Source organism: Oncorhynchus clarkii, unplaced genomic scaffold, assembly GCF_045791955.1.
Source record: "Oncorhynchus clarkii lewisi isolate Uvic-CL-2024 unplaced genomic scaffold, UVic_Ocla_1.0 unplaced_contig_800_pilon_pilon, whole genome shotgun sequence".
NCBI classification, from domain to species: Eukaryota; Metazoa; Chordata; class Actinopteri; order Salmoniformes; family Salmonidae; genus Oncorhynchus; species Oncorhynchus clarkii.
Window position 1 is genome coordinate 22,089 of NW_027258016.1, and position 21,482 is coordinate 43,570.

Here is a 21,482-nt window from a genome sequence, read left to right on the forward strand (position 1 = left end):
AGAGCCTGTCTTCCTGCTCTTCACTTTGTGTTGCTCTTCCAGGAAGAGCCTTTCTCTATTGAGCAAACGGTCCATCTGTCTTCCTGCTCTTCCAGGAAGAGCCTTTCTCTATTGAGCAAACGGTCCATCAGTCTTCCTGCTCTTCCAGGAAGAGCCTTTCTCTATTGAGCAAACGGTCCATCAGTCTTCCTACTCTTCACTTTGTGTTGCTCTTCCAGGAAGAGCCTTTCTCTATTGAGCAAACGGTCCATCAGTCTTCCTACCCTTCACTTTGTGTTGCTCTTCCAGGAAGAGCCTTTCTCTATTGACCAAACGGTCCATCTGTCTTCCTGCTCTTCCAGGAAGAGCCTTTCTCTATTGAGCAAACGGTCCATCAGTCTTCCTACTCTTCACTTTGTGTTGCTCTTCCAGGAAGAGCCTTTCTCTATTGAGCAAACGGTCCATCTGTCTTCCTGCTCTTCCAGGAAGAGCCTTTCTCTATTGAGCAAACGGTCCATCTGTCTTCCTGCTCTTCCAGGAAGAGCCTTTCTCTATTGAGCAAACGGTCCATCAGTCTTCCTACTCTTCACTTTGTGTTGCTCTTCCAGGAAGAGCCTTTCTCTATTGTGCAAACGGTCCATCTGTCTTCCTGCTCTTCCAGGAAGAGCCTTTCTCTATTGAGCAAACGGTCCATCTGTCTTCCTGCTCTTCCAGGAAGAGCCTTTCTCTATTGACCAAACGGTCCATCCGTCTTCCGTTGGCCTCAGTGTTTTTCACTGGGAATCAGTTCAACTGTAGTAGTCTCTCTCTCTCTCTCTCTCTCTCTCTCTCTCTCTCTCTCTCTCTCTCTCTCTCTCTCTCTCTCTCTCTCTCTCTCTCTCTCTCTCTCTCTCTCTCTCTCTCTCTCTCTCTCTCTCTCTCTCTCTCTCTCTCTCTCTCTCTCTCTCTCTCTCTCTCTCTCTCTCTCTCTCTCTCTCTCTCTCTCTCTCTCTCTCTCTCTCTCTCTCTCTCTCAGCAGCCGACGCACTCAAGCTTTACTAAAGAAAACCACTGACTCTTCACGCTTCATAACGTTCCTGACTGCTGTTATGGCGTTATATATGGTGTAATAATAATTAATAATAAGTATTGCCTGCTTGCTGACAGGGTGTGTGTGTGTGTGTGTATGTGTGTGTGTGTGTGTTATACTGTACATTATAGCTAATCCATGATTAATCATCATCATTACTATTGTCTCTAGTCTCTCTCAGCTCATTTAGGGAATGTGTAATTGCTTTGGCTGGTCTGTTACCAGGGGATACGGACAGTTAGTCTCTCTCAGCTCAGCTCATTTAGGGAAATGTGTAATTGCTTTGGCTTTACACACAAGGTTTTCTGTAATAATATACACGATGCTTCCCAAATGGCACCCTGTTCCCTTTGTAGTACACAGCTTTAGACCAGGGCCCATAGGGACTATTTTGGGAATAGTCTGTCATTTGGGACAAAGATACATTGACTAAACTGCTGTGAATAATGAGGCTATTTTCTCCTAGATATTGACTTTAGAACATTGTCAGTTTTGTTCTATGAATTAATGACACACTCAAGTCAGCCGATACATTATGACAAACGGTCAGCCTTATGATAATGAAGAAGGATGTTCAAAATGATTTGGTAAAAACCATCTCAGTCAGTCCCAGATAAAGATCTGGATGCTTATGTACCACTGACAATTCAAGTGGCCTTTTAAAAAGACAAAACAAAAAAAAAAACAGGAAATATAAATCTTAAAGATTTACAAACACAGAGCTTTGACTAAAATATCCTGAACAAAGCTGAGAGACAGTAGTCAAATGGGAGTGTTGTAAATACTAAAAACCATTAGCTTCCTTCTAGACTGTAAGAAGGAAGCTAATGGTTTTCTGTCTCTACTGACTGTTAGAAGGAAGCTAATGGTTTTCCGTCTCTACTGACAGTTAGAAGGAAGCTAATGGTTTTCTGTCTCTACTGACTGTTAGAAGGAAGCTAATGGTTTTCTGTCTCTACTGACTGTTAGAAGGAACCTAATGGTTTTCCGTCTCTACTGACTGTTAGAAGGAAGCTAATGGTTTTCTGTCTCTACTGACTGTAAGAAGGAAGCTAATGGTTTTCTGTCTCTACTGACTGTTAGAAGGAAGCTAATGGTTTTCCGTCTCTACTGACAGTTAGAAGGAAGCTAATGGTTTTCCGTCTCTACTGACTGTTAGAAGGAAGCTAATGGTTTTCCGTCTCTACTGACTGTTAGAAGGAAGCTAATGGTTTTCCATCCCTACTGACTGTTAGAAGGAAGCTAATGGTTTTCCATCCCTACTGACTGTTAGAAGGAAGCTAATGGTTGTCCGTCTCTACTGACTGTTAGAAGGAAGCTAATGGTTGTCCGTCTCTACTGACTGTTAGAAGGAAGCTAATGGTTTTCCGTTTCTACTGACTGTTAGAAGGAAGCTAATGGTTTTCCGTCTCTACTGACTGTTAGAAGGAAGCTAATGGTTTTCCGTCTCTACAGTCAGTAGAGAAAGGAAAGGCTGAATGTGAACCTTACCGTTTCTCCAAAATGGAGTCCTGGCTGGTAGTTCCGTTGACAACCTTCTCTCCGACTTCAGTTTACGTCTCTCAGGTACAATCCATTTGGCAAACAGTATCCATTAAATCCTCAGAGCCCAGTTACTCCTCGTTTGTTCACCCACCCAGGTAGTTGTTTCGGTAGATTTAGGCCCTTTGGCGTTGACAATAATATTCCCAGAATTGTGTATTCAAAATAATGTATGTCACAGGTGTCTCTCCTGTGTACTTTGTTCTCTGGTCTGAAAGGTAAAAACCATTCACATACCCTGCGCAGGCGTTCTGCCTGTGTGTGCCAGGTGTCCTTGCCCTGGACCATAAAGCAGGTATTCATTACAAGGTGACACAGAGGGGTAGTACACTAAAAAGCAGTCTTATCTCTGGCTTAGACACTCTGCAAATAGAACACTGTCCTTACAGATATACAGTACTGTACTGTCCTTACAGATATACAGTACTGTCCACACAGATATACAGTACTGTACTGTCCACACAGATATACAGTACTGTACTGTCCACACAGATATACAGTACAGTCCTTACAGATATACAGTACTGTCCATACAGATATACAGTACTGTACTGTCCACACAGATATACAGTACTGTACTGTCCACACAGATATACAGTACAGTCCTTACAGATATACAGTACTGTCCATACAGATATACAGTACAGTCCATACAGATATACAGTACAGTCCTTACAGATATACAGTACAGTCCTTACAGATATACAGTACTGTCCATACAGATATACAGTATAGTACAGTCCATACAGATATACAGTACAGTCCACACAGATATACAGTACTGTCCACACAGATATACAGTACAGTCCATACAGATATACAGTACAGTCCATACAGATATACAGTACTGTCCATACAGATATACAGTACAGTCCATACAGATATACAGTACAGTGTCATTACAGATATACAGTACTGTCCACACAGATATACAGTACAGTGTCATTACAGATATACAGTACACCGTCTATCCATGACCCAGAATGCACTAAAGGTCCTCTCTACCTGGAAAGGTGTGCCCGTTTGATGCGTTTCTTCTGATATCAGGTATTTTGATATTCCAAAATGGCAGATGTGCTATTTTGTGTATCTATACGGATTTTCTCTTTATCTTTCTACATGAGTAGATAATAGCTTATAATTGTTAGTTGAGACAACATACATCTTGCCATTACTTTGATGTTGCAATATACTACAAATGTAGGATCTTAATTTTGATCAATTTTTTGTTCCTGAGAATTTTCTTGCAAAGCAAACTTGTAGTGTATTTGCATCTGAAAAAGGCTTCTAAAGTGTGTAATTTACACGTTGAAATGTCAAGACTTGATTTGCCCTAACTGAGAATGTATCAACCCCTACAAAAACGTCCATTAAATATAATCCATATAATAATTCACTTTTCCTGATGCTGCAGGATCATTTTGCAGCTGTAACAAACTGGCTCAAATTAAGATCCTACATCTGTACAGCAAGTGTTCCACAGGAGAAGTAGGAGCTCCAGCTGATCTGCCAAATCAAAGTGTTTGTGTCACGTGCTCTGAATACAACGTAGACCTTACAGTGAAATGCTTACTATACAGTAGCGAGGCTCTATACAGTAGAGAGGCTCTATACAGTAGAGAGGCTATATACAGTAGAGAGGCTCTATACAGTAGAGAGGCTCTATACAGTAGAGAGGCTATATATACAGTAGAGAGGCTATATATACAGTAGAGAGGCTCTATACAGTAGCGAGGCTCTATACAGTAGCGAGGCTCTATACAGTAGAGAGGCTATATACAGTAGTGAGGTTATATACAGTAGTGAGGTTATATACAGTAGAGAGGCTCTATACATTAGAGAGGCTATATATACAGTAGAGAGGCTATATATACAGTAGAGAGGCTATGTACAGTAGAGAGGCTATGTACAGTAGAGAGGCTATATATACAGTAGAGAGGTTATATACAGTAGAGAGGCTATATATACAGTAGAGAGGCTATATATACAGTAGAGAGGCTATATATACAGTAGAGAGGCTATAACAGTAGCGAGGCTATGTACAGGCACCAGTTAGTCGGGCTAATTGAGGAACGTACAATCCCTCCATCACTGCTCAGGCTCTCTGCTATAGGCTGAGAGAGGCTGGACCGAGGCCTTGTAGGCCTGTTGTCAGGCAGGTCCTCACCAGATATCACCGGCAACAATGTCGCCTATAGGCACAAACCCATCGTCGCTGGACCAGACAGGACTGCCAAAAAGTGCTCTTCACTGACGAGTCACGGTTTTGTCTCACCAGGGGAGATGGTCGGATTCGCGTTTATCGTTGAAGGAATGAGCATTACACCGAGGCCTGTACTCTGGAGGCTGATTGATTTGGAGGTGGAGGGTCCGTCATGGACTGGGGCAGTGTGTCACAGCAGCATCGGACTGAGCTTGTTGTCATTGCAGGCAATCTCAAAGCTGTGCGTTACAGGGAAGACATCCTCCTCCCTCATGTGGTACTCTTCCTGCAGGCTCATCCTGACATGACAATGCCACCAGCCATACTGCTCGCTCTGTGCGTGATTTCCTGCAAGACAGGAATGTCAGTGTTCTGCCATGGCCAGCGAAGAGCCCAGATCTCAATCCCATTGAGCACTCCTGTCACCTATTGTATCGGAGGGTGCGGCCCATACGCTGCAAAAATGTCCGGGAACTTGCAGGTGCCTTGGTGGAAGAGTGGGGTAACATCTCACAGCAAGAACTGGCAAATCTGGTGCAGTCCATGAAGAGGAGATGCACTGCAGTACTTAATGCAGCTGGTGGCCACACCAGATACTTACTGTTACTTTTTGATTTATTTTAACCCCCCCCCCCCCCCCCCTTTGTTCAGGGACATTATTCAATTTCTGTTAGTCACATGTCTGTGGAACTTGTTCAGTTTATGTCTCAGTTGAATCTTAGGTTCATACAAATATTTACACATGTTAAGTTTGCTGAAAAGAAACACAGTTGACATGACAATGTCACCAGCCAGAGGACGTTTCTTTTGCAGAGTTGATGATAAAGAGAGAGTAGCAGCAGCGTAAAAGAGGGGTTGGTGGGTGGGCACAATGCAAATAGTCCGGGTAGGCATTTGATCCATGTCCAGGAGTCTTATGGCTTGGGGGTAAAAACTGTTGAGAAGCCTTTTTGTCCTAGACTTGGCACTCCGGTACCACTTGCCATGCGATAGTAGAGAGAACAGTCTATGACTGGGGTGGCTGGGGTCTTTGACAATTTTTAGGGCCTTCCTCTGACACCGCCTATTATAGAGGTCCTGGATGGCAGGCAGCTCAGCCCCAGTGATGTACTGGGCCGTACGCACTACACTCACTAGTGCCTGGCGGTCGGAGGCCGAGCAGTTGCCGTACCAGGCAATTATGCAACCAGTCAGGATGCTCTTGATGTTGCAGCTGTAGAACCTTGAAGATCTGAGGACCCATACCAAATCTTTTTAGTTTCCTGAGGGGGAATAGGCTTTGTCGTGTCCTCTTCAAGACTGTCTATTCCCTAGACCAGTGGTTCCTATTCCCTAGACCAGTGGTTCCTATTCCCTAGACCAGTGGTTCCTATTCCCTAGACTAGTGGTTCCCATCCAGGGCTACTAGGATCCCTAGGGGGAACGTGGCCTATCCACAGGGGGTACATGAGAAGACTCGTGATGAGACCATAGGGTTACTGCTAAAAAGCACACGAGTGGGTACTACAGGTATACTCTGGGAAGAGCAAAATTCCGTTGGTGGTACTACAGTAATCGAAAAAGGTTGGGAACCACTGCCCTATAGAGTGCACTACTGTTGACCAGAGCCCTATAGAGTGCATTAATGTTGACCAGAGCCCTATGCCCTATAGAGTGCACTACTGGTGACCAGAGCCCTATGCCCTATAGAGTGCACGACTGTTGACCAGAGCCCTATGCCCTATAGAGTGCACTACTGTTGACCAGAGCCCTACATGGTATGTACCCAGGTCAAAAGTAGTGCACTATATAGGGAATAGGGCTCTGGTCTAAAGTAGTGCACTATATAGGGAATAGGGCTCTGGTCTAAAGTAGTGGACTATATAGGGAATAGGGCTCTGGTCTAAAGTAGTGTACTATATAGGGAATAGGGCTCTGGTCTAAAGTAGTGCACTATATAGGGAATAGGGCTCTGGTCTAAAGTAGTGCACTATATAGGGATTAGGGCTCTGGTCTAAAGTAGTGCACTATATAGGGAATAGGGCTCTGGTCTAAAGTAGTGCACTATATAGGGAATAGGGCTCTGGTCTAAAGTAGTGCACTATATAGGGAATAGGGCTCTGGTCTAAAGTAGTGAACTATATAGGGAATAGGGCCCTGGACTAAAGTAGTGCACTATATAGGGAATAGGGCTCTGGTCTAAAGTAGTGCACTAGATAGGGAATAGGGCTCTGGTCTAAAGTAGTGCACTATATAGGGAATAGGGCTCTGGTCTAAAGTAGTGCACTATATAGGGAATAGGGCTCTGGTCTAAAGTAGTGCACTATATAGGGAATAGGGCTCTGGTCTAAAGTAGTGCACTATATAGGGAATAGGGCTCTGGTCTAAAGTAGTGAACTATATAGGGAATAGGGCTCTGGTCTAAAGTAGTGAACTATATAGGGAATAGGGCTCTGGTCTAAAGTAGTGCACTCTATAGGGAATAGGGCTCTGGTCTAAAGTAGTGCACTATATAGGGAATAGGGCTCTGGTCTAAAGTAGTGCACTATATAGGGAATAGGGCTCTGGTCTAAAGTAGTGCACTATATAGGGAATAGGGCTCTGGTCTAAAGTAGTGCACTATATAGGGAATAGGGCTCTGGTCTAAAGTAGTGCACTATATAGGGAATAGGGCTCTGGTCTAAAGTAGTGCACTATATAGGGAATAGGGCTCTGGTCTAAAGTAGTGCACTATATAGGGAATAGGGCTCTGGTCTAAAGTAGTGCACTATATAGGGAATAGGGCTCTGGTCTAAAGTAGTGCACTATATAGGGAATAGGGCTCTGTTCTAAAGTAGTGAACTATATAGGGAATAGGGCTCTGGTCTAAAGTAGTGCACTATATAGGGAATAGGGCTCTGGTCTAAAGTAGTGCACTATATAGGGAATAGGGCTCTGGTCTAAAGTAGTGAACTATATAGGGAATAGGGCTCTGGTCTAAAGTAGTGCACTATATAGGGAATAGGGCTCTGGTCTAAAGTAGTGCACTATATAGGGAATAGGGCTCTGGTCTAAAGTAGTGCACTATATAGGGAATAGGGCTCTGGTCTAAAGTAGTGCACTAGATAGGGAATAGGGCTCTGGTCTAAAGTAGTGCACTATATAGGGAATAGGGCTCTGGTCTAAAGTAGTGCACTATATAGGGAATAGGGCTCTGGTCTAAAGTAGTGTACTATATAGGGAATAGGGCTCTGGTCTAAAGTAGTGCACTATATAGGGAATAGGGCTCTGGTCTAAAGTAGTGCACTATATAGGGAATAGGGCTCTGGTCTAAAGTAGTGCACTAGATAGGGAATAGGGCTCTGGTCTAAAGTAGTGCACTATATAGGGAATAGGGCTCTGGTCTAAAGTAGTGAACTATATAGGGAATAGGGCCCTGGACTAAAGTAGTGCACTATATAGGGAATAGGGCTCTGGTCTAAAGTAGTGCACTAGATAGGGAATAGGGCTCTGGTCTAAAGTAGTGCACTATATAGGGAATAGGGCTCTGGTCTAAAGTAGTGCACTATATAGGGAATAGGGCTCTGGTCTAAAGTAGTGAACTATATAGGGAATAGGGCTCTGGTCTAAAGTAGTGCACTCTATAGGGAATAGGGCTCTGGTCTAAAGTAGTGCACTATATAGGGAATAGGGCTCTGGTCTAAAGTAGTGCACTATATAGGGAATAGGGCTCTGGTCTAAAGTAGTGCACTATATAGGGAATAGGGCTCTGGTCTAAAGTAGTGCACTATATAGGGAATAGGGCTCTGTTCTAAAGTAGTGAACTATATAGGGAATAGGGCTCTGGTCTAAAGTAGTGCACTATATAGGGAATAGGGCTCTGGTCTAAAGTAGTGCACTATATAGGGAATAGGGCTCTGGTCTAAAGTAGTGCACTATATAGGGAATAGGGCTCTGTTCTAAAGTAGTGAACTATATATGGAATAGGGCTCTGGTCTAAAGTAGTGCACTATATAGGGAATAGGGCTCTGGTCTAAAGTAGTGCACTATATAGGGAATAGGGCTCTGGTCTAAAGTAGTGAACTATATAGGGAATAGGGCTCTGGTCTAAAGTAGTGCACTATATAGGGAATAGGGCTCTGGTCTAAAGTAGTGCACTATATAGGGAATAGGGCTCTGGTCTAAAGTAGTGAACTATATAGGGAATAGGGCTCTGTTCTAAAGTAGTGAACTATATAGGGAATAGGGCTCTGGTCTAAAGTAGTGCACTATATAGGGAATAGGGCTCTGGTCTAAAGTAGTGCACTATATAGGGAATAGGGCTCTGGTCTAAAGTAGTGCACTATATAGGGAATAGGGCTCTGGTCTAAAGTAGTGCACTATATAGGGAATAGGGCTCTGGTCTAAAGTAGTGCACTATATAGGGAATAGGGCTCTGTTCTAAAGTAGTGAACTATATAGGGAATAGGGCTCTGGTCTAAAGTAGTGCACTATATAGGGAATAGGGCTCTGGTCTAAAGTAGTGCACTATATAGGGAATAGGGCTCTGGTCTAAAGTAGTGCACTATATAGGGAATAGGGCTCTGGTCTAAAGTAGTGCACTATATAGGGAATAGGGCTCTGGTCTAAAGTAGTGCACTATATAGGGAATAGGGCTCTGGTCTAAAGTAGTGCACTATATAGGGAATAGGGCTCTGGTCTAAAGTAGTGAACTATATAGGGAATAGGGCTCTGGTCTAAAGTAGTGCACTATATAGGGAATAGGGCTCTGGTCTAAAGTAGTGCACTGTATAGGGAATAGGGCTCTGGTCTAAAGTAGTCCACTATATAAGGAATAGGACTCTGGTGTAAAGTAGTGTACTATATAGGGAATAGGGCTCTGGTGTAAAGTAGTGCACTATATAGGGAATAGGGCCCTGGTATAGGGAATAGGGCTCTGGTCTAAAGTAGTCCACTATATAAGGAATAGGACTCTGGTCTAAAGTAGTGTACTATATAGGGAATAGTGCTCTGGTCTAAAGTAGTGCACTATATAGTAAATAGGGCTCTGGTCTAAAGTAGTGCACTATATAGGGAATAGGGCTCTGGTCTAAAGTAGTGTACTATATAGGGAATAGGGCTCTGGTGTAAAGTAGTGCACTATATAGGGAATAGGGCCCTGGTATAGGGAATAGGGCTCTGGTCTAAAGTAGTCCACTATATAAGGAATAGGACTCTGGTCTAACGTAGTGTACTATATAGGGAATAGTGCTCTGGTCTAAAGTAGTGCACTATATAGTAAATAGGGCTCTGGTCTAAAGTAGTGCACTATATAGGGAATAGGGCTCTGGTCTAAAGTAGTGCACTATATAGGGAATAGGGCTCTGGTCTAAAGTAGTGCACTATATAGGGAATAGGGCTCTGGTCTAAAGTAGTCCACTATATAAGGAATAGGACTCTGGTCTAAAGTAGTGTACTATATAGGGAATAGGGCTCTGGTCTAAAGTAGTGCACTATATAGGGAATAGGGCCCTGGTATAGGGAATAGGGCTCTGGTCTAAAGTAGTCCACTATATAAGGAATAGGACTCTGGTCTAACGTAGTGTACTATATAGGGAATAGTGCTCTGGTCTAAAGTAGTGCACTATATAGTAAATAGGGCTCTGGTCTAAAGTAGTGCACTATATAGGGAATAGGGCCCTGGTCTAAAGTAGTGCACTATATAGTAAATAGGACTCTGGTCTAAAGTAGTGTACTATATAGGGAATAGGGCTCTGGTCTAAAGTAGTGCACTATATAGGGAATAGGGCCCTGGTATAGGGAATAGGGCTCTGGTCTAAAGTAGTCCACTATATAAGGAATAGGACTCTGGTCTAAAGTAGTGTACTATATAGGGAATAGTGCTCTGGTCTAAAGTAGTGCACTATATAGTAAATAGGGCTCTGGTCTAAAGTAGTGCACTATATAGGGAATAGGGCTCTGGTCTAAAGTAGTGCACTATATAGGGAATAGGGCTCTGGTCTAAAGTAGTCCACTATATAAGGAATAGGACTCTGGTCTAAAGTAGTGTACTATATAGGGAATAGGGCTCTGGTCTAAAGTAGTGCACTATATAGGGAATAGGGCCCTGGAATAGGGAATAGGGCTCTGGTCTAAAGTAGTCCACTATATAAGGAATAGGACTCTGGTCTAAAGTAGTGTACTATATAGGGAATAGTGCTCTGGTCTAAAGTAGTGCACTATATAGTAAATAGGGCTCTGGTCTAAAGTAGTGCACTATATAGGGAATAGGGCCCTGGTCTAAAGTAGTGCACTATATAGTAAATAGGACTCTGGTCTAAAGTAGTGTACTATATAGGGAATAGGGCTCTGGTCTAAAGTAGTGCACTATATAGGGAATAGGGCCCTGGTCTAAAGTAGTGCACTATATAGTAAATAGGGCTCTGGTCTAAAGTAGTGTACTATATAGGGAGTAGGTTACCGTTTGGGACGCACAACATGGGTATTGAACCAGGAAGTATTTTATATGCAGTATAATTGTGTTCAGTCCAAGATAATAAAGTTTATAGTGTTGAATCTATACTGCAGAGGAGGCTGGTGGAAGGAGATATAGGAGTGTTGAATCTATACTGCAGAGGCGGCTGGTGGGAGGAGATATAGAAGTGTTGAATCTATACTGCAGAGGAGGCTGGTGGGAGGAGATATAGGAGTGTTGAATCTATACTGATGAACTCTGTGATTGTGAAAGAAGACAACAAATTGACATTTTTAAATGCAGTAGAATTGCAAACATATTGAAACAGTAACATTATACAGTAACATACTACTGTATAAAAAAGGACGTAATTTCACCAAGATTAACAATCCTGTGGAAAGCCCAGAGACGTGGCAGGAAGGAGAACCATTAACAGGAAGTGGCCCTACTTTTATAAGACAACGCATGGGCAACGTGCAGAATGTACTGAACAATGTACATATCTATTTTTATGCAGTATAATTGTGTCCTGACAATTTTACCCTTCGTGTGTCATCATATCTACACTGACTGAGTGTGTTTGGGACAACAGATTTCATGTTCACAAACAGACACGTTGGTTCCAGAGGTATACCATTTTTAATTCAGTGTGTTCCAGAAAGGCACTAAAATAAATTGAGGAAAGCTTGGAGTTGGAATGTTAACAGAGGACTTGGAGGGATGGAAGGATGGAAAACCAGGAGAAGGTATATAGATTGGAACGTTCACAGACCACACACACCACACGTACACACACACACACACACGTGACGACACAGCTACATACTTCTAACTAAAGGGTTGGTAAAGAACTAAAAAGCCAGAGAGAATGTTCTTCATCATCATCAATGTGTTTTCTAAAACCTTCAAATCATTTGTACAGATTCTTCTAAAGTCCTTGTATTGGACAGAACCCAACAGAATCCTCCTCCTCATGTTCTACTCCCAAATGACACCTATATTCTCTACATTCCGGGTCCCAAACATACGGGGCGTCGAAGTGTCACGGGAGGGAATAAAACAAAGCGTAACTGACAGAGGAAGACTGATGCACATGGGGAATGTATTTGCTTTGTCTCTATGACGTTGAGAAGCTGAGCTTACGACCTTCTAAAGTCCAGGAGTCAAAAGAAATTGGACTTCGCTTGCGGAGTAATCTTATACAATGTGTGACTCCGTCGCTATCAATTGATCGAATCACTTCCTGTAAAATGGAATTTGCATAATTAAATTGAAGGTTCATATAAATGATCGTAATAAAACATTTGGGGAAATCAGATCTAGACTATTTATTTCTATTATTATTGTTATTATCATCATCATGGGGGCTCCTGAGTGGCGCAGCCGTTTAAGGCACTGCATCTCAGTGCTAGAGGAATCACTACAGACCCTGGTTCGATTCCAGGCTGTATCACAACCAGACGTGATTGGGAGTCCCATAGGGTGCAGCACAATTGGCCCCGCGTCGTCAGGCGTCGTCAGGGTTAGGGGGGTTGGCCTTGGTAGGCCGTCATTGTAAATAAGAATTTGTTCTCAGCTCACTTGCCTAGTTAAATAAAAGGTTAAATAAATTGCCTACCTAAAATAAGTCATTTTCCTAGGTCCCTCAAATGAAACAAAATGAGCTGGTGTTGTATTTAACAAAGGCAATCTCAATAAAAAAAATGATAAAACACGTTTGGGAACCCCTGCTGTGCATACTGCACCACTACAGTAGTTAACTATATAGGGAATAGGGTGCCACTTGTGCCTCAGCCTTGTAGTGTGGACAGATGAGCTCATTCAGCGTTTCTTACATATAATAACAGAGTCAAGTTACATACAGCAGTGTGGTCGTCACCATAGTTACGGTCCTCTGGTTTTAAATACGGACTGGAGATGGATGGATAGAATAACCACAGATGGCTGGATGGACGGAGCGCCTCGATTTACACTTGTCCTGTGTCCCAAATGGCACCCTATTCCATATTTAGTGCACCACTTTTGACCAGGGCTCATAGGGGCCACAAGTCGTGCACTACAGTGAACAGGGTGCCATTTTGGAAGCAGCCGTTGGGTTTAGAGCACTTCCTCTCTGTTTCAATATGCATTCTAACAGACCAATCAGAATGACAAGCAATGGTCATGTTCCAGACAGACTGACTGAACTACCAATCCCCTTACATCCTGATTAACTACTCACTGTTATTGGTAGACCAGTCAGTCTGAACTACCAATCCCCTTCCTGAATAACTACTCAATGTTATTGGTAGATCAGTCAGTCTGAACTACCAATCCCCTTCCTGAATAACTACTCACTGTTATTGGTAGATCAGTCAGGATGTAAGGGGCATGCATTTTAAGTCATATACTTGTAGGTATTGAAGACAGAGGATGGGAGGACTCTCCTGAAATGACACGTGATTGGATGAGAGATTGGAAGGGGTAGCGATGAGGAGCGTTGGGGGCGGTCCTTCTTCCTTCTGAGAGCCAGGAGGGTAGGATGATTGGAGAGCTATCCTGTCCGTCACGGGAGTGCATCTGATGATAGGTTGAGATTCAGACACGCATCCCTCTGTTCTGTATCGTGATTGGTTGGTCACAGTTCCTCCTTGTAGTAGCCCAGCTTAGCAAAACTCATCTCTTTCCTCAACTGCATCACTTCCCAGAACATCTGTTCTGCTAGAGAACAGGAACGGAGATGGAAGGAGGAAAGGAGATGGAGAACAGGAACGGAGATGGAGAACAGGAACGGAGATGGAGAACAGGAACGGAGATGGAGGAAGGAAAGAGGAGATAGAGAACAGGAAAAGAGATGGAGGGAGGAAAGGAGGATTGGACAGAAGAGAGCATAAACATTATAACACAATCTGACTATACTGTAGGGACATTACAACACATTCTGACTATACTGTAGGGACATTATAACACATCCTGACTATACTGTAGGGACATTATAACACATTATAACACAATCTGACTATACTGTAGGGACATTACAACACATTCTGACTATACTGTAGGGACATTATAACACATTCTGACTATACTGTAGGGACATTATAACACATCCTGACTATACTGTAGGGACATTATAACACATTCTGACTATACTGTAGGGACATTATAACACATCCTGACTATACTGTAGGGACATTATAACACAATCTGACTATACTGTAGGGACATTATAACACATTCTGACTATACTGTAGGGACATTACAACACATTATAACACATTCTGACTATACTGTAGGGACATTATAACACAATCTGACTATACTGTAGGGACATTACAACACATTCTGACTATACTGTAGGGACATTATAACACATTCTGACTATACTGTAGGGACATTATAACACATTCTGACTATACTGTAGGGACATTATAACACATCCTGACTATACTGTAGGGACATTATAACACATTATAACACAATCTGACTATACTGTAGGGACATTATAACACATTCTGACTATACTGTAGGGACATTATAACACATTCTGACTATACTGTAGGGACATTATAACACATTACAACACATTCTGACTATACTGTAGGGACATTATAACACATTATAACACATTCTGACTATACTGTAGGGACATTATAACACATCCTGACTATACTGTAGGGACATTATAACACATTATAACACATCCTGACTATACTGTAGGGACATTATAACACATTCTGACTATACTGTAGGGACATTATAACACATTATAACACAATCTGACTATACTGTAGGGACATTATAACACATTATAACACAATCTGACTATACTGTAGGGACATTATAACACAATCTGACTATACTGTAGGGACATTACAACACATTCTGACTATACTGTAGGGACATTATAACACATCCTGACTATACTGTAGGGACATTATAACACATCCTGACTATACTGTAGGGACATTATAACACATTATAACACAATCTGACTATACTGTAGGGACATTATAACACATTCTGACTATACTGTAGGGACATTATAACACATTACAACACATTCTGACTATACTGTAGGGACATTATAACACATTATAACACATCCTGACTATACTGTAGGGACATTATAACACATTATAACACATTCTGACTATACTGTAGGGACATTATAACACATTCTGACTATACTGTAGGGACATTATAACACATTCTGACTATACTGTAGGGACATTATAACACATCCTGACTATACTGTAGGGACATTATAACACATTATAACACAATCTGACTATACTGTAGGGACATTATAACACATTCTGACTATACTGTAGGGACATTACAACACATTCTGACTATACTGTAGGGACATTATAACACATTCTGACTATACTGTAGGGACATTATAACACATTCTGACTATACTGTAGGGACATTATAACACATTCTGACTATACTGTAGGGACATTATAACACATTACAACACATTCTGACTATACTGTAGGGACATTATAACACATTCTGACTATACTGTAGGGACATTATAACACATTACAACACATTATAACACATTATAACACATTATAACACATTATAACACATTCTGACTATACTGTATGAACATTATAACACATTCTGACTATACTGTAGGGACATTATAACACATCCTGACTATACTGTAGGGACATTATAACACATTATAACACATTCTGACTATACTGTAGGGACATTATAACACATTCTGACTATACTGTAGGGACATTATAACACATCCTGACTATACTGTAGGGACATTATAACACATTCTGACTATACTGTAGGGACATTATAACACATTCTGACTATACTGTAGGGACATTACAACACATTATAACACATTCTGACTATACTGTAGGGACATTATAACACAATCTGACTATACTGTAGGGACATTATAACACATTCTGACTATACTGTAGGGACATTATAACACATCCTGACTATACTGTAGGGACATTATAACACATTCTGACTATACTGTAGGGACATTACAACACATTATAACACATTCTGACTATACTGTAGGGACATTATAACACATTCTGACTATACTGTAGGGACATTATAACACATTCTGACTATACTGTAGGGACATAGTCAGCATGACAACTGGAGACTAAAGACTGCCAGTTCGGCTACTGTTGAAGATTGTGTGAATCCTATATACAACAAAATGCTAGAACAGCCAGTCCGTGGCTACGTTACAAACATCATCACTTGGCTCCGAACTCGTCTCCTCTATTGAAAAACAATGGCGTTCTTGTGCTAGTCGTTAACCTTGAGGAGACTTCTCTAAATGAGCTGTGTGACTGATGAGCCTCCACCCTCTACGGTAATGGACATAGAAATAGAATCAGAACGTTGAGGTGAATGGGGATTCCCCATTCTAGGTATTCCATTTCTATGCTGATAGGATTCCACCATGTCAGATAGCTGCTGAGTTAGCCCGATCTACAGCACCACTGGGGTCCATAAGACACACTACTCTACATGACTTATTCATATGTACTGTGGTTTCCTGATAGCACGTCCATCCATGGGATCCATCCAAAGCTTCACATTAGCTGAAACCACTAAAGACAAAGTGTATTCACATGTGACTGTAGGCAAAAACAACACGGAAATGCACTGCTGGCTGATCTCACCGTCCTGCAGCTTGACCAGCCCTTGGTGGATGTAGCGGATGTAGGTAAAGAAGTTACAAACTGACGTGATCTGGAGAGAGAGGGAGAGATCAAGGTTAAATGTCTAGACTGGTCAAACATTAGATGGTGGACATGAATCCTTTTCTTATGCAGGGAATTAGACGTTGATAAACGAGAGTGCTGTCGAAGTCGTAGGGGATTACAGGTTGATAAATGAGAGTGCTGTGGACGTCGTAGGGGATTACAGGTTGATAAATGAGAGTGCTGTGGACGTCGTAGGGGATTACAGGTTGATAAATGAGAGTGCTGTGGACGTCGTAGGGGATTACAGGTTGATAAATGAGAGTGCTGTAGACGTCGTAGGGGATTACAGGTTGATAAATGAGAGTGCTGTAGACGTCGTAGCAGATTACAGGTTGATAAATGAGAGTGCTGTAGACGTCGTAGCGGATTACAGGTTGATAAATGAGAGTGCTGTAGACGTCGTAGGGGATTACAGGTTGATAAATGAGAGTGCTGTACACTTCGTAGGGGATTACAGGTTGATAAATGAGAGTGCTGTAGACGTCGTAGGGGATTACAGGTTGATAAATGAGAGTGCTGTAAGATGTGGTAAAACTCACCCGATAACGACAGAAAGGAGACACGTAGTAATAGTTGCTGGAATCACCAAACTTGATTCTGTGCTTGCAGGTTTTGGTCTGGCCACTAAGGGCACACTTTCTGTGAGGAGAGACAAGAAACAGAGAGACAGTGGTAAGAAAGACCATTCTGAAACCAAGTGGTAAGAAAGACCATTCTGAAACCAAGTGGTAAGAAAGACCATTCTGAAACCAAGTGGTAAGAAAGACCATTCTGAAACCAAGTAGTAAGAAAGACCATTCTGAAACCAAGTGGTAAGAAAGGCCATTCTGAAACCAAGTGGTAAGAAAGACCATTCTGAAACCAAGTGGTAAGAAAGACCATTCTGAAACCAAGTAGTAAGAAAGACCATTCTGAAACCAAGTGGTAAGAAAGACCATTCTGAAACCAAGTGGTAAGAAAGACCATTCTGAAACCAAGTGGTAAGAAAGACCATTCTGAAAACAAGTGGTAAGAATGAGGCCCAGAATTACCCTGAAAACAGCTGAATGTCTAATCACCTAAAGCTCAACATCACAGCACATTGAGAGACCAGGCCTGGCCAGCCTAACTGGACTGATCATGTTTAAGGAATAGAAAGAGGGATGGAGGAGACACACAGAGCGAGGGGGAGAGACACACTCAGAGCGAGGGGGAGAGACACACTCAGAGCGAGGGGGAGAGACACACTCAGAGCGAGGGGGAGAGACACACTCAGAGCGAGGGGGAGAGACACACACAGAGCGAGGGGGAGAGACACACTCAGAGCGAGGGGGAGAGACACACTCAGAGCGAGGGGGAGAGAGACACACTCAGAGCGAGGGGGAGAGAGACACACTCAGAGCGAGGGGGAGAGAGAGACACTCAGAGCGAGGGGGAGAGAGAGACACTCAGAGCGAGGGGGAGAGAGAGACACTCAGAGCGAGGGGGAGAGAGAGACACTCAGAGCGAGGGGGAGAGAGACACACTCAGAGCGAGGGGGAGAGAGACACACTCAGAGCGAGGGGGAGAGAGACACACTCAGAGCGAGGGGGAGAGAGACACACTCAGAGCGAGGGGGAGAGAGACACACTCAGAGCGAGGGGGAGAGAGACACACAGAGCGAGGGGGAGAGAGACACACAGAGCGAGGGGGAGAGAGACACACAGAGCGAGGGGGAGAGAGACACACAGAGCGAGGGGGAGAGAGACACACAGAGCGAGGGGGAGAGAGACACACAGAGCGAGGGGGAGAGAGACACACAGAGCGAGGGGGAGAGAGACACACAGAGCGAGGGGGAGAGAGACACACAGAGCGAGGGGGAGAGAGACACACAGAGCGAGGGGGAGAGAGACACACAGAGCGAGGGGGAGAGAGACACACAGAGCGAGGGGGAGAGAGACACACAGAGCGAGGGGGAGAGAGACACACAGAGCGAGGGGGAGAGAGACACACAGAGCGAGGGGGAGAGAGACACACAGAGCGAGGGGGAGAGAGACACACAGAGCGAGGGGGAGAGAGACACACAGAGCGAGGGGGAGAGAGACACACAGAGCGAGGGGGAGAGAGACACACTCAGAGCGAGGGGGAGAGAGACACACTCAGAGCGAGGGGGAGAGAGACACACTCAGAGCGAGGGGGAGAGAGACACACTCAGAGCGAGGGGGAGAGAGACACACTCAGAGCGAGGGGGAGAGAGACACACTCAGAGCGAGGGGGAGAGAGACACACTCAGAGCGAGGGGGAGAGAGACACACTCAGAGCGAGGGGGAGAGAGACACACTCAGAGCGAGGGGGAGAGAGACACACTCAGAGCGAGGGGGAGAGAGACACTCAGAGCGAGGGGGAGAGAGACACTCAGAGCGAGGGGGAGAGAGACACACTCAGAGCGAGGGGGAGAGAGACACACTCAGAGCGAGGGGGAGAGAGACACACTCAGAGCGAGGGGGAGAGAGACACACAGAGCGAGGGGGAGAGAGACACACAGAGCGAGGGGGAGAGAGACACACAGAGCGAGGGGGAGAGAGACACACAGAGCGAGGGGGAGAGAGACACACAGAGCGAGGGGGAGAGAGACACACAGAGCGAGGGGGAGAGAGACACACAGAGCGAGGGGGAGAGAGACACACAGAGCGAGGGGGAGAGAGACACACAGAGCGAGGGGGAGAGAGACACACAGAGCGAGGGGGAGAGAGACACACAGAGCGAGGGGGAGAGAGACACACAGAGCGAGGGGGAGAGAGACACACAGAGCGAGGGGGAGAGAGACACACAGAGCGAGGGGGAGAGAGACACACAGAGCGAGGGGGAGAGACACACACAGAGCGAGGGGGAGAGACACACACAGAGCGAGGGGGAGAGTGACACACAGAGCGAGGGGGAGAGACACACAGAGCGAGGGGGAGAGAGACACAGAGCGAGAGAGAGACACATCGAGGAAGAATGAAAGAAATGGTGAGAGAGCAGGGTGGAATCAGAATGAATGCGGTCTTTGGGTAAACACATTGTATATTCCCTTCACACAGACAGTGAACCACTGAGAACAAAAACATCATTCCCCCAATTCTCTCTTCTTCCTCCCAACTTGAACAAATAATCTCCTTTAATCCACCCAATATTCTAACCAAGGTCAGAGACATTATCAGGAAGTCAATTGTCAGCGGTGGATTCTGATTGGTCACGGTTGGGTGAGGAAGGAGGATAGCAGTTCCAGCACATTGTAATCTCCCCCTAGGATTCTAGAGAGATGATTACTGATTCATATTGTAGACAGAGCAGAAGGAGAGCATATTAAACACAGACATGGAGATACACTATATATTCAAAAGTATGTGGACACCCCTTCAAATCAGTAGATTCGGCTATTTCAACCTCACCCGTTGCTGACAGGTGTAGAAAACTGAGCACACCGCCATGCGATCTCCATAGACAAACATTAGCAGTAGAATGGCCTTACTGAAGAGCTCAGTGACGTTCAAAGTGGCACAGTCACAGGATGCCACCTTTTCAACAAGTCAAGCTAGTCAAATTGCTGTCCTGTTAGAGCTGCCCTGGTCAACTGTAAGTGCTGTTATTGTGAAGTGGAAACGTCTAGGAGAAAAACAGTGGTAGGCCACACAAGCTCACAGAAAGGGACCATCGAGAGCTGAAGTGGGTAGAGTGTATAATTTATTTGTATTTTTTTAAAGTCTGTCTTCGGTTGCATCATTCTCTACCGAGTTCCAAACTGCCGCTGGAAGCAACATCAGCACACAAACTGTTGGTCAGGAGATTCATGAAATGGGTTTCCATGGCAGAGCAGCAGCACACGAGCCCAGAATGAGCAATGCCAAGCGTCGTCTGGAGTGGTGTAAAGCTCAACGCCATTGGACTCTGGAGCAGCGGAAACGTGTTCTCTGGAGTGATGAATCCCGCTTCACCATCTGGCAGTCCAACGGACCAATCTGGGTTTTGAGGATGCCAGGAGAACACTACCTGCCCCAATGCACAGTGCCCTTTCCTGTTTCAGCATGACAATACCCCGTGCACAAAGTGAGAGTCATACAGAAATGGTTTGTCGAGATCGGTGTGGAAGAACTTGATTGGCCTGTATAGAGCCCTGACCTCAACCCCATCAAACACCTTTGGGATGAACGGGAAAGCCGACTGCAAGCCAGGCCTAATCAGTGTCTGACCTCACTAATGCTCTTGTTGGCTGAATGGAAGCAAGTCCCCGCAGCAATGTTCCAACATCTAGTGGGAACTCTTCCCAGAAGAGTGGAGGCTGTTATAGCAGCAATGGGGGGGACCAACTCCATTTTAATGCCCATGATTTTGGAATGAGATGTTCGACTAGCAGGTGTCCACATACTTTTGGCCATGTAGTGTAAGTGGAGGAGCATGTTGTTAGAATGTCAGGCATATTAAACAGAGGGAACATGGAGAACATGGAGAACAGCGGAGGAACATGTTAGAATGTGACTGAGGAACATACAGAGAACAGTGGAGGAACATGGAGAACAGTGGAGGAACATG

At 44.1% G+C, this 21,482-nt stretch overlaps 1 protein-coding gene across 6 annotated transcripts in view; it reads right to left on the minus strand.

Moving 5' to 3' along the window:
* Positions 1-11,825: 11,825 nt before the first annotated feature.
* LOC139394518 (rab-3A-interacting protein-like) overlaps positions 11,826-21,482 on the minus strand; it is a 63,697-nt gene continuing 54,040 nt past the window's right edge. For 4 of the 6 annotated variants that reach the window (XM_071142601.1, XM_071142602.1, XM_071142603.1 and 1 more), the window contains 3 exons: positions 17,492-17,591; positions 16,869-16,938; positions 11,826-13,905 (listed from right to left, as the gene is read on the minus strand). In XM_071142601.1, coding sequence (XP_070998702.1) covers positions 13,823-13,905; positions 16,869-16,938; positions 17,492-17,591 — 253 coding nt within the window. In that variant the 3' untranslated portion in view covers positions 11,826-13,822. The remainder of the gene's footprint in view (positions 13,906-16,868; positions 16,939-17,491; positions 17,592-21,482) is intronic. The other 2 variants (XM_071142606.1, XM_071142605.1) reach the window with 2 other exon arrangements.